We start from the raw sequence: 13,566 nt of genomic DNA, 5'->3' as shown, positions 1-13,566 counted from the left end.
TCTTTTTAACTGACGCGACACGTTGTGAAATATTTTTTTTATTTTTACTATTCACTTTTAATACGATGTGTTTAATACCTAATATTTTAATCGAAAAAACAGGAGTGTACTTGAGTTTTCATATAGTTTATTTCAGAAAGGTATAGAGTAATAAAATCTCATTAGGTATGTAAAGGGACCACAGAGTGACTCAACGAATATTTAAGCCACTTTCATAGTTTGGCATTGATTTCATTGTAAATTTTTTTTTCATCAAGTGCAGGTAGTACCACCCGGGTTGGGGTCAATATATGGGTTTAGCCTATTGTTATCCATTCACAGGCCTTCCATGAAAGCTTGGCGAGCACTAGTTATATTTTTGTCTTGCCACGTTTTTGGTACTGTATAACCTTCATTAATACACGTCTCATCAAGATAAAAGATTTTCATCTGCTCTGTTCTGTACTGCTTTATACTTAAGTATTTTCGTCGCCAGCAAACATCTCTTTCCAGTAAAAGTGCTTTATAGTTATGCTTTTCCCAGGCAAAATCCATATTTCCATCCATATAAGTGGTCGATAAAAGTTTTTTAATTATCAACGGAATTCTGTCATCCTGGCCAAGCTACATTAAAATTTTATCTAGGGTGGGTATTTCTTTTTTAAAATAAAGAGTGAACTTTTCTTCGAATAACACTTTGGGTGTCTTTATCGAGGACTTTTACTGGTCTGCCTGGACTTTTTTTGGGAGGTTCCACTTGGCCTGCTATCTTTCTCCCGGCAATAATTTATAAACGGTGGAATTTCCAACTCCAGTCATCCGGGAACATCGGTCGACAGTTTCTTGTACAGTAAATTTAGGGTAATCGTTTTTCATTCACTGATAGTGGAGAATTATTGGAACATCTTTGCGTTGGTGTAAATGTCGCCATTTTATTACTAATCTTATAATACTGTCAACACTATTTACGGCGTTAAACTAAACAAATATACTTATAAAGGTCTAAAAATTTTGGATAAGGCACCATTGCCCTTACGGCGCATGATTAAGCCGAATCTGAAATAGGGTTGGAATTAAGCAGAGGCACTAATAGAAGGTTAAACGGTACCTGTTAAACCGCAAAACGTAACTGAAGAGTCTACTACCTAAGTAATCCCTACACAATATTTCAAGACCTACACCTATGGCCGATACCGAAATTAAGCCGAACTGGACGGAATTCCCCATTTTATTGCTCTATACGTTTCTGAAATAGACTATAGATCTGATTTTTTGACGAGTTGGTAATATGGTGTAGATATATCAACTAAAACTAATTATAAGTATTTTGGAAGTGGTTTACGAAGAAACAAAGTTTGGCAACTTCTGGCCTAGACAACTTTCCACACTGTTATACAACATAAGAAATTTTCAATAATGAACTATGATATTAATTTTTTTAACTCAGCATACTTCAATTCACCTACAATTGCTACATTCATACCATACCCTTGTCTACATCACCACCATTCTGGAAATTTTTTGAACTATTATTTATCGTATACGCCTGGATATTTTTCCAACTTTTCTCCCATATGAGATATTGCTCCTTCTCTCTACCCTCCATAATTTAATAAAACTTTGCCCTGCTCTGTTTACAATAAAAATCATTAATTTGTAAAGAACATTTTTGAGAGAAAGTAAAATGAATGATTCATCTAACGATTCTAAAATGTTCAATTTTAATGCCTCTTATTTTGAAATCTTAAAATGAATATCCAGCTCCTCAACTGCAAGCAAATGGCAAACAAATAGAGGATATTATGTGAAAATCACAAAATAGGAAGGATAGCTTTGATAAATTATTGGGAAGAGTAAAATTCGAATTTAGTATATGCCAAATGAGAACTATTCAAAAAATACATTTGCATCAACATTGGATTAGGAAATGTTAATGAATGATTTCATTATATGTGAAAACAAATCTAATATCACTGTATAACGATTTCAGGATAAAATGCACAGGGTTTTCATGGCTTTGATTTGTTTTAATGTATATACTCGTAAGTGTCATAATTTTTATTACATTAATAGATTGCTATCAACGGTATGATCAAACCTGAACAAGTCCATGACATGGGCCGTGAAGCCGATTTTAAAATTTAGGAATTCGCGTTTGATATGCTTTTTATAAACAGTTGCGAGTTTTTTATATTGTTTTTTTAGAACTAATTTCTAGGAAGGTCTTTTTGTTTCATTTGTTTGTTTATTTTCTAAAATTTTTGAGAAATTCGTTTTGGCTTTATAAAGGAGTTTGATTGGCGGAATTAGTTAGTTTGTAATAAATAGTCATAGTGAACGTACCGAAATAGAAAGTATTAGTGAATAATTAATTATTTTATAAGCTAGTTGAGTCTTGTGTTAGTGTTTAAATAAATTAAATAAGTAATAGAAAGTGTTTATATATATCCCACCAGTATAAATAAAAAAAACATTACAATATGCAAGCAATATTTAATGGACAATACGGTAAATAGAAATTATTTTTATATTGTTAATATTGTAGAAAAGAGAAATAAAATAAATAGAATTAAACACTAGAATTAAAGGATCGGGATATATATGTAGAGATACTAGATATACATAAATTCAGTGTTTTACAAGAGTTGTCTGATAGAAGAGGCTATCGGCATATCAAAAGAACGCATTTGCCATATACTGACTGAAAAATTATGCATGCGTTGGATGCTAGGTTTGCTAACTTTGGACCAAAAGCGTATTCGAATGAACATTTCGTATGCACTATTAGCGCGGAGTAAGCAAAATTAGTCAGGTTTTTTACATCGATTCACAACTGTAGATGAATCTGGATACACCACTAAACCTCTGAAATTAAAAAAATAGTCCAGACAGTGGATTGCAAATGGCGAATCTTCTCCGATAAAGGCAAAAAAGGTTTCATGGCAGGAAAAGTGATGGCAACCGTTTTTTGGAATCTTCAACAATAAGTTGGAAAACCTGCACTCACAATAAAAGCTGGCTGACGCATGATTTGATAATCAAGATATTGTTTTCATGACTGAAAGTAAATTTACTTTTATAACAATTTAGAGTTCGACGGTTTTTAATTCCTCTCAAATACACAATAAAGTGATTAGTGTGAGAGAAAATGTGTAATATTCTATTGTAGTAAGCCGATGTGATACATAATAGGAAATCATTTCTGAATAGTTAAGATATGATAAATGAAAAATATTAATATTGTAATCAAATGTTATACCTTGTCTTAAACATTGAACAACACTTTTGTGGGTATTTGATCATGTGTATCAAAAACCCTTGAAACACTAGTGGCAGGAAAAACTTCCAAGATGCAAAATTTCTGGCTGTTATAAGAATATTAGTAAGTACTTCTCATTAATCTCCAAGTAGATTGAGTCTAAGTACAGAACGGTTTGGCTCTTCCTTCAAAAACCTTCAAAACGGAGAGCTAAAGAGATATACCATTTTTCAAACTGAAAATGGTATCGGTTCTACTGTCACCCGTAGATTTTGATAAATCAAGTGATTGGCTTCTTAAATTTTGCTTCGATTTTCTTCTTTACATCTTGATGAAAGTTAATAAGGCGCTTTAGATAAAAGGTTATGAATAAAAATCTACTAAACAACTTAACTTTTATTTCAAAACTGTTTAAAATGTTATATTCCATTGAAATCATAGTTAAATGACCTTGAATAGATTTGGACAATTCATAATTTTGGAAAGGATTTTTTATCCGATACAATTAAAACTGGCAGTGTAAGTAATTCTCAGTGCTATTGCTGTGTTCAGGAATGTTGAAATTAATTCATTGGCAAAAATATATTGTAATAGGGTTTGTGGTTCATTAGACTGGTTTTCTGCAAAATGCAAATTTAATGTAATGATTTCATTAAATAAATCATTACTGTCAATGTGTGATTTACTACTACACTTTAAGTTTCAGATTTAAATCTTTTAATGTTTCATTAACTCATCAATTGAGTAATTAAATAAATTATTGTTGAGATAACCATCAAGCTAGTAAATGTTATTAATTCGTCAAATCTATGAATTAAAAAAGTTATTGCGTGAGCTACTTCGCAAGCATTGGCTAACACCATATGAAAGTGTACAGTTGTGCGTATTCTGTGAACGTATCAACTTATTCAACCAATTTATTCAGATTTAATTATCCTTTGAAAGGCTTACAGCTAACTTCGAAATTGTTTTTTCCTTATTCCCTTCCTCTTTCACGATTTTCAAAAAATATCTTCCATTTGTTTACCTTTTGCTTCAGTTTGAAGACTTAGATATTCATTCTATTTTTGTATTATTTTTAAAATTAAAAACTATTGCCTTATGGACAAGAATCACGATCCATAAATTCGTTTCAATTTAATCTATCGAAATCAAATTTTCAGGCAGTAAAATCGGATATTTTAGAATCATTGGATGAATTATTCATTTTACTTTTTCTCAAAAATGTTCATTATTACAAATCGATGATTTGTACTTTAAATAGAACAGAACAAAGTTGGTTCAAATCCTTAATTATACGAATGAAATTGTTCCATTTAATTTGGAGCTTCATAAAATTCTATAAAATACCCCGACTAGAATTTATGAGGGGGCATGCCTTATATAGCGTGTGGGCCTCATGTGGCAAATGGGGGGCATGCCGATTGAGGGATTTCCCCGCAACTTCCTCATGAGCACCTCACGGAAAAAATTATAAATATTGAAGTGAGGTATGCCGTATGAGTTTCCCATAAGGATATTATAGGGTAAACCTAACACATATATGGTATTTTAAAGAGATGGGCAATCCCCTCGTCTACCCCATGAGGGCTCGATTTGACAAATATCAAATATACTATTTTTGGTAAAATTAAACTTGTCACAATTGTTACTTTACTACTACTACTACTACTACTAATTGTTAATAGTACAATTGTTCATGAATTGTAATAATTGTTAATCGTTGTCTTATCGGATTTACCTTACGAAATTGCAATATTTTAGAACGTATTGCATAAAGTATATCGTTTATGTACATCGTATTGCGCATGCTCAGGTACACGAAGAGTATTGTTTATGTTTATATTTTCAAGTGGATGGTAATCAGTATAGAAATCTTTTCTACGCGTCAACAGTAAGAATCAGTTTAATTTCTGAATCGTGTTCAGTCGTTCGTGTATACTCTTAACCATATAATTATTGTAGGTTAATAAATAGTGATATAATTAAAATAGTTGATATATTCTCGAAAAATAATCACCATGAGTACTGATAATAGTACATCAAATGATGATGTATCAGAAGTGGTTGCAGATTATAAGTATAGACTAGTTGTTTTTGTTGGTAAGAAAAAAAAAAAAGATATTGACATAGTGCCATCGTCTTGGATTTTTTATGATGAAAAAACAGACACAATCAAGTGCAAATTTATGCCTCCACCATACGATGTAAAGCGATCGGATACGTTATCAAAAATGGTACAGAATTGTGAACAACCGATAAATGATTGGCCAGTTTATTCAGTAGACATCCGAGGAAGAGCTCGTAAGTTGTGAAATTATTCGATTGATTAATTTCATCTCGAATTTATATACTCTGAGAAAATAAGATAAATAGAACAAAGGTATGTTTCTTGTGTTGGATTCATTTTTCTAACAACCTCAATTAAAAAAATATTTCTAGCTTAAAAAAACTTTTAATGTCAATGTCTAACATGATATTATGATTACTATATTATTTTTAGTGATAAAAAATAGTTTTCAATACTGTAATTATTATTTAAATGAAAAAAAACTTTTTCGCAACAATTACAAAAAAACTCCTTTGTTCTAAAATTCTATTTTTTTCAGTTATCATTTTTTATTGATTTTTTTTATTAAGTACATTATTCTAATATTCAGGAACGTTTGAAGAAGCTAATGAATTGGCTATCCAATTGGAATATAAGCCATTTGCTTATTCTACACAAAATGAAGAGACAGCTAAAGTAAAGGCTGCTAATGATGTGCATTTTTTTAAAAATAGAAAAACATTCAGAGATGAATCTTTGAAGATGTTAAATGAAATCAACATCGATTTAGGTGAAAAAACACGTGTGAATAGAGGTAATTTATGATGAAAATATAGATTTTGTTACTTGGAAAACATATATTTGTAAGTACGAAAAGGTGATGATATATTTTAAATTTTTAGCTCAGCCATCATCGCAAAAGTTACCAACAGAAGAAGATAAACAAGATAGATATTATTCTTCCACAGACTCAGACGAAGAACATTGTTACGATGCATCTAGATCAAAAAAAAAGAAAACCATTACCATAACTAGGAATTTTGGCGAATTATTAAGATATTGTATATCTCGCGATGTAGGTCTCATGTTCGCTCCAGTTAAGACTTCAAAAAAAAAATCACATGTATTCAAGGATACATGTCTTTTTAAAGTTATAAAAGGTTAGTGAAATTAATGTTCAAGTTTCACAAAATGAATACAAATAATTAATAAATATTGTATTTAATATTTATAATTGTCCTAAATTAATGTTTTCTTTTTAGCGACGCTCAGAAAAGTTTTTTCGAAACCAGGCGAAGATGTCCCAGACCAAAATATTCTTGATGCTATGGCTTCAGCTCTACATAATTGTAAAGACTGGGACGGTGGACGAACTGCTCGTTCCAAGAAACCTGCTGAAGCTAATAGTGAAATAGACAATGAGCATTTAGACTAGTATTTCAGATTAGTATTCTTAATTGCGTAACTTTTTTATATAAAGTAAAATATACATTATGTAGTTTATCCCGTGCATTATATTGTATTCTGAAAGTTTGATTTAAAAAATAGTTCTTTATTACTTATTGTATTTTAAGATTGTAATGACTATGAATGTATTGTTTGTAATTGATATATCTATATATATTTTAAAATACATTATTTTTAATGTTGCCAATGAAATTCGGTTAATTTCCCTGAAAATTTTCAAATAGGGTAACAGTTAATTTTCCTTATGAGGTCCACATGCGGTATACATAATGATGCACGAATGAGGCAAGGCGTTATATACCCTTTGTGCGCCCTATGAGGCAGCATCATGAGGTCCCCACGAGGCAGTGTGGCTAGCCTCGTGAGGGCCCTAGCTGAACCCCTCCCAAAATTCTAGTCGGGACCGCGATAAACAAATTTCAACATCAAAAATAATCAATTCGAATTACCTCTAGCGATTATATTGTAATATTTTCACAAAAATCAGCTGCTCAATGAAATTCATTTATTTCTAAGTATATCCGAGCAAGAAAAAATTTATACTCCGCTTATGATTCTAGGTTGTTCTAAAAGGACAATAATAAAACGTGTATGTTTACAAATACTAAATTTCTTTACGATAACTTCTGTGGAAATAAAACACAAACACGCGAGTTTCAAATTCTCTTGCTACGATAAAGTATTGCAAAACAAAACAAACAATGAAATATTTATTTTGATTAGTTGAAATTTGATTTATCTCAGCTTATTTCGAAACATCTTCTAGTTAATATCAAATAATATATTAATTAACATTATATGAGAATATTATCATTACTTAGATACCTAGAATAACGATACATTAGGGCCATTGTCAAAAACGCAATTAAATGACGACCATTCTATCCAAGAAGGTAGCGGGGTTTGATCATTATAAGAATGTGATTGTCTAAATTCTTCTTGTCGACAATTTGGCAACTATCCTATAAACTCGCAAATGTCATTTATCAATTGCAACAATTGAAGATTTCTTTGAAATCTATCAAATATTTCTTAATAATAAAAGCAGAGAAAGGAAGAAACGTGTAATTATGTGGAATTTGATGACGAATAATGTAATTTGTAATATTAGATTTAGTTTATAGTAGGATATTCCTAGAGGGTTATGTTGAAATGTAAAAGCTTAGGATACTACCCTAAAACTGATGTGCAAATATGTTCCTGCCTATTAGAAAAATAAGGCTACTTTCTCCATATCCGATTGTTTTACAAAATTCTTCATTTGCTCTTAAAAGGTATTCTACATATATAACAGGATCAGCTTTATAAAAACCTTATGAAAGAGACGATTAGCCCCGACAGGTGCCGTGAGGAAGACATATACTGAGTTTAGGGATATGAAACTACATTAAGTTTCGTATTTTTTTTAAAAATTTTACACACATTTGTTTAAGTCCTAATATGTGCACAAAAAAAAATGTTAGCATTGTCCTCGCATAAAAAACAAGCTGTATTACTAGGAACATATAAAAATCTAACTTGGAAACTAATTTGAATTTGATAATATATATATTTTGTAAACACTAAATATGGCCGATAAAAATAACATTGTTTGTATAATTTAGACGTTCTAGTGACTTGATAAGTAAATTTAAATGCGAGAATTTGCCAAAACATTTATAAATCCCAAAGCAAGTGTTTATAAATTCACTGTAAATGAAACTACTCATATTTTAGACCAATTATTTTGTTGCCCTCAATATAAAAGTGGTGGTACGACTTACTACTAACTAAACCCTCCCTTATTGTGTAAACGCGAAATAATATATTATTCATGAGTGTATAACTCATTATACTCGAGTAAAATACTATACTTTATCCACGACTAAATATTTTTGTTGAAGTTTTTTTTTCGGAAAATTTTCCGCATTACATTATGAAATTATTGTTCTTTAAACACAGTACATAGTTTTCGAAACTTATGATTGTATAATGTCTCCATAATAATCAACAAAAAAATCTATGTTTCTAGTTTCACTAATATCGGGTATCTAATGTTACGAGAGGATGATATTTATTTATTATTATTAATAATCCCAGTTGCCAGTTCAAAATTAATGTGACATATTATATACTTTTCCTTGATTCTTTTGGTAATAAATTTGGTGAGACAACTTCAGCAGCTTCTCTAATTTCGGGTGGTGTTAAAGATAAGTAATTTCCAAGTTCATAATTTACCCATTATACGTCTACTTTCTCGATCTTAATAATACCTATTAATCACTGCTGCTAGATACTTTCTTAGCTATAATATATTATTTTAATACAAAAAATCGATTTTTATAATTTTGGCATATAAAATACTAATAGATATTTTCAATTTAGTTCCCTACGCATAAAAAAATTAAAGTAAATTTTCCTTGAACCCGTGGCCCTCAGTTTTAATGCACTAAGATATCAAAGACATTGAAAGTGTTTGTGGTACTATGGTTTTTGAAGCAATTTATAAATTGAAGTAACTTTTAAAATAATATAAAATTAAGTGAAACCTGTCAACATTATTGTATGTGTAGATTTAGCAGTGTTTTAATATTTTCTGTCAAATTATGTTAAAAAATCAACCAAAGAGGATATAGAAAATGAAAGTGACTATTATTTAACAGCACCAGAAATTAGAGAAGCTGCTGAAGTTGCCTCATCAAAAAACTAAGGTACGTTTAAATGAACAATAATTTGTATTGTATGAAATATTCGTTAAAATAAAATTTTCTAGAAAAAAGCTCAATTAAAATATTTAATTACGCACTCGTGAATAATATAATATTAACATAAGATATTAAAACACACAATAATGTTGACAGGTTTGATCCAAATTTATTTTGTTTCAATAAATACTTCAATTCATAAATTATTTCAAAAACCATTGTTAAAAAAAAGATATAAGACAAAGACAATCATGTCACTAACAGCTTAGTGTTAATGCTCTGTGCATTAAAACTGCAGGCCATGGGTTCGAGTCAGGTCTAGGAACATTTTATTTTTTAATTTTTTCTATGTGTACAGAACTAAATTGAGAATATTTAGTAGTGTTTTACATGACATTATAAAAACCGATTTTATGTAACAAAACAATATAATATAGCTAAACCAAGAAAGCATCTGACAGCAGTGATGAATGAATTCATTAATCACTACCGTGATTAATGGATATTATTATGGTCGAGCAAGCAGACGGATAATGGGTACATTATCAACATTCGTGAATAAAATTAATTTACGTTTCAATTCATTTTATTTTATATGTTACTAGTAACTCAATAATGAATATGGTGGGGGCCAAGACTCGAAAATGGATAGAACACAACGAACCTCAAGCGTAATAGCAATAATTTCTGACAACGAGGTTTTGGTTTTATTTAAATTAATTGCAAATTGTCTTTAGTTAATATTTCACATTTCCTTACCTTCCTACAGGAATGGCAAAATAAAATATTGCCAACATTTTGGATCGAATATCTCCCACGAAATAATCGCTAATTATTGTTGGAGCAATGGTTGAATAACTTGCTTCTCCTATTCCGACTAACGCCCGGAAAAAAATGAACCAATAGAAATTCTAAAAAATAAAATAGTCATAAAAATTCAACAAAATTGGTTGATTAAATTACGAATATCTTTCACCCATAAAAACTAATTTTTTGAAAATGACATAGCAGATGAAAAAAACTGAAAATATTGATGTTTGAGTCTAAATCACTTAGTAAAATATGAAAACGTACTGAGTTATGCGTTGTTTAATTTGAAAATTATTTGATACCAGTAATTCAATAGTTATTTACGTTATAAGTCCGGGAAGTGATTTAGTACAGTGCGAGATAGATGTTTATGGACGAGGCGACGAAGGAGCCGAGTCAAGAATATCTAATCGAGTACCATAATAACTTCACGGACGTATATCCTAATATGTTAGTTTTTATACTGTTTTCTCTTTTAAATAAAAGGCAAAATTGTATTAAAATTTGAAATGTCATATTTGATAATTTTACTGAAAAATAGCTCCTTTGATTATTTTCTTATTATTAAAAAAAAAATAAAAATTAACAGAAGTCACTAAGGTAACATTGTAAACGAAGGCATACATATTGAATATGTATAGGGATACCGTAAAGTGCCATTTTTCCGGACTCAAATTAATACTTTAAAGTCGACTTTACAGTACAGTATGAAGAAAAAGTATTTTATGTACCCTTGTCACAGAAACTGTTGGTACTGTATACCCTACTGAATTCCCAATTACAGTAAGCATTATCATTTCAGTAAAATTATTCTATTATCCAACGCTTTGTTTGGAAAATAAAACAATATAAATTACAACAGAGAATTATTTATAAAATTTTTTTGAATGAGCTGGAGGCGTTTAACATATAAAACTAGATTGTTGAATCGATTCTGATCAATTCATTATAATTTAATTGAAAAAATTAATTAGAAGAGCATAAAATCGACAAATCACACAATACCTGATATAGACAAACTTTCAGTAAGAAGTACTTAATTCCAAAATGAGTCTGTCACGTTTTATAATAACTTTTGATTAATATTTAAGAAACTTATAAGAACTAAACTAATTTATTTATATTGCAATCAACTAAATAACACTAGGATTAGTTTTCCACATCTTTTGGATTAATCTTTATGGGCTTGTAGCATTGAAGTGCTCACAAGGCATTTAATTATCCTTTAATAGAACTAAACTATATAGATAAGAAATTTCCCATTGTTGAATTGACAGCAGTGAATTTCCGAATATCCTTGAACTCATGAATGTAATCACTATAATTTCCACAACAGTAGAGGCTTCTGACATAGGTTCAACATACCAGCAAACTTCTATTGTTCATATAATCTCGATAGTCTGTTATACATACATATTCACTCCATTCACGACTTTTTTCCGCCTTCGATCGAACAACAAGCTCAAATAAAACAATCTTCCTTCGTCACTCTAACGACCGACGCCTAACCCATGGAATTTTACATTACCTTTCTTGAAATTCCAAATTTCCTTTCTGCTTTCCTAACTGCATGCAATTAACCTGATTCTCTACAACATACTTATGTTCCTCTATATCCGGCATTGTTTTATGACGCCTTCTCCTACCTACGTCCTTATACGAACTCAAGGGAAACGATCTGAGGGTCAACTGAATCAATCGTCCACCCTACATTGATATGACAACATTTCGAATCGACATTCTTAAAGAGCTACGCTGCTCTTAGAGGTTAGGCATGAGTGAAAGACATTGACTTAGTTCAATTTTACGTTTTGTTTTCACTCAAGTTTCATGGAGACCTTCCCCGCTTTGTAACTTCATCGTATTTCTTTAATATATAAATTTTAGCTGTTTAATCGGACTGAGATTATTGTGTTATACTTTGGCCATCCTCGATCTTAAAACACGCGCCCATATACTATTTTCTTGTAAACTATGTTTTACTTAAGTTTTCAATAAATAAAGCTTCTTTCAGATCTCTATTGTTGAATAGATGTTGTCAACCTTTGTATAACTTCATTTTTATAAAGTTTTACAAAAAACCATTTAATAGACACCTTAAAGGACCGCCAATTAAAATAAGTAAGAATGAAGCAATATTGATTGTTACCAAATATTTGAAATAAAAGTATTTTATTTTAAAATTAAATATAAAAATATTAATTAGGATTCGAAGAAATCATAAAGTGGTAAAACACATACTTTCTTCATTCGTAAGTGTGTTATTATAAATTTTTAGTTACTAGATCATATTTAGTACTCTTTCAAAGAATTAACATATTACTATTGAATAATTTACATTATCTTACCGTCATAAATGATCCACATAAAGTTGTAACGCTCCACATTAATACTCCAAAGGCCATAATGTATCTTCTGTTATATCTGTCTCCTAGGTATCCAAATATAGGAGCAAATAACATATAACTGAGTATAAAAGCGGTTTGCAGTAATCCCCCCGAATCATTCTGAATGCCGTAGTATAATTTTACTTTGTCCAAGACTCCTGTAACAAAATGCATTCATTAGTATCATAATTTACACTTTAATATGCAATTCAAGAGTTGAAGAAAATGGTTTAAATAAGTTTTGTCATCCATTGTTATTAATATTTGAAAAAAATTTTATGGTCACAACAGTTTAGTTATTTATTATGATAGTTTAAGCGAGTGGAATGCATACGTTGATTCAGCCTCAATAAGGTGTGAAAATGATATGAAATAATATTTTATAAAAGTATTGTAAGGAAGCTCAGTTCGAGAGGGATTATCGTTAATTGTTTTGTAGAAGAGTTTTACCAAAGACTTGAATTATAAGGAGATCTCAAAAGTTGATGATATTCGTTCTACAAAAAATCTTCCTACATTTTCCGTAAAATTTTCTGAAATAGCTTCAGATAAGAAGCCCTAATCTTCCATCGTACGAGCCTAACGATTTTCGTGCGCCATAGCTATGTTTCGCAAGATCTCCTTTGTTGAATAAGCAATACCTAGATCCACAAAGGTTTTTTTATGCGTTACATAGGTTAAAAATAACACAAAGCCTTGGTTGAAAATTGAAATTGTAGCAATTGCGTTGTGCAAAGCAGCAAAAATATTTATTCATTTTTTTACAAAAGTAACATAATTACAAACCCAAAATTACAAAAATGTGAGAAAGAATCTGATTCTGGAACGAAACAAGGCAATCAATGAGCTGGTTAGCCAGAAGCGGTAGAGCTACTCTAGATACCTGGACATAGGAAATTCAGGAGTTATGAAACTGTAGACGACCCGACT

The 13,566-nt window shown here is 30.3% G+C and overlaps 2 protein-coding genes across 4 annotated transcripts in view; one reads left to right on the top strand and one right to left on the bottom strand.

Moving 5' to 3' along the window:
• LOC130898264 (protein spinster) overlaps window positions 1-13,566 on the bottom strand; it is a 170,540-nt gene that overhangs the window by 28,287 nt on the left and 128,687 nt on the right. For all 3 annotated transcript variants that reach the window (XM_057807430.1, XM_057807431.1, XM_057807432.1), the window contains exons 2-3: window positions 12,598-12,794; window positions 10,199-10,350 (exon numbers count right to left, since the gene is read on the bottom strand). In XM_057807430.1, coding sequence (XP_057663413.1) covers window positions 10,199-10,350; window positions 12,598-12,794 — 349 coding nt within the window. The remainder of the gene's footprint in view (window positions 1-10,198; window positions 10,351-12,597; window positions 12,795-13,566) is intronic.
• On the top strand, window positions 5,082-6,883 carry LOC130898266 (uncharacterized). Its single transcript, XM_057807436.1, has 4 exons — window positions 5,082-5,542; window positions 5,899-6,102; window positions 6,191-6,448; window positions 6,551-6,883. The coding sequence occupies exons 1-4, from the start codon at window positions 5,260-5,262 to the stop codon at window positions 6,721-6,723; spliced, it is 918 nt and encodes a 305-aa protein (XP_057663419.1). The 5' UTR covers window positions 5,082-5,259; the 3' UTR covers window positions 6,724-6,883.

Source organism: Diorhabda carinulata, chromosome 9, assembly GCF_026250575.1.
Source record: "Diorhabda carinulata isolate Delta chromosome 9, icDioCari1.1, whole genome shotgun sequence".
Classification (NCBI taxonomy): domain Eukaryota; kingdom Metazoa; phylum Arthropoda; class Insecta; order Coleoptera; family Chrysomelidae; genus Diorhabda; species Diorhabda carinulata.
This window is presented reverse-complemented; position numbering and strand designations above follow the sequence as displayed.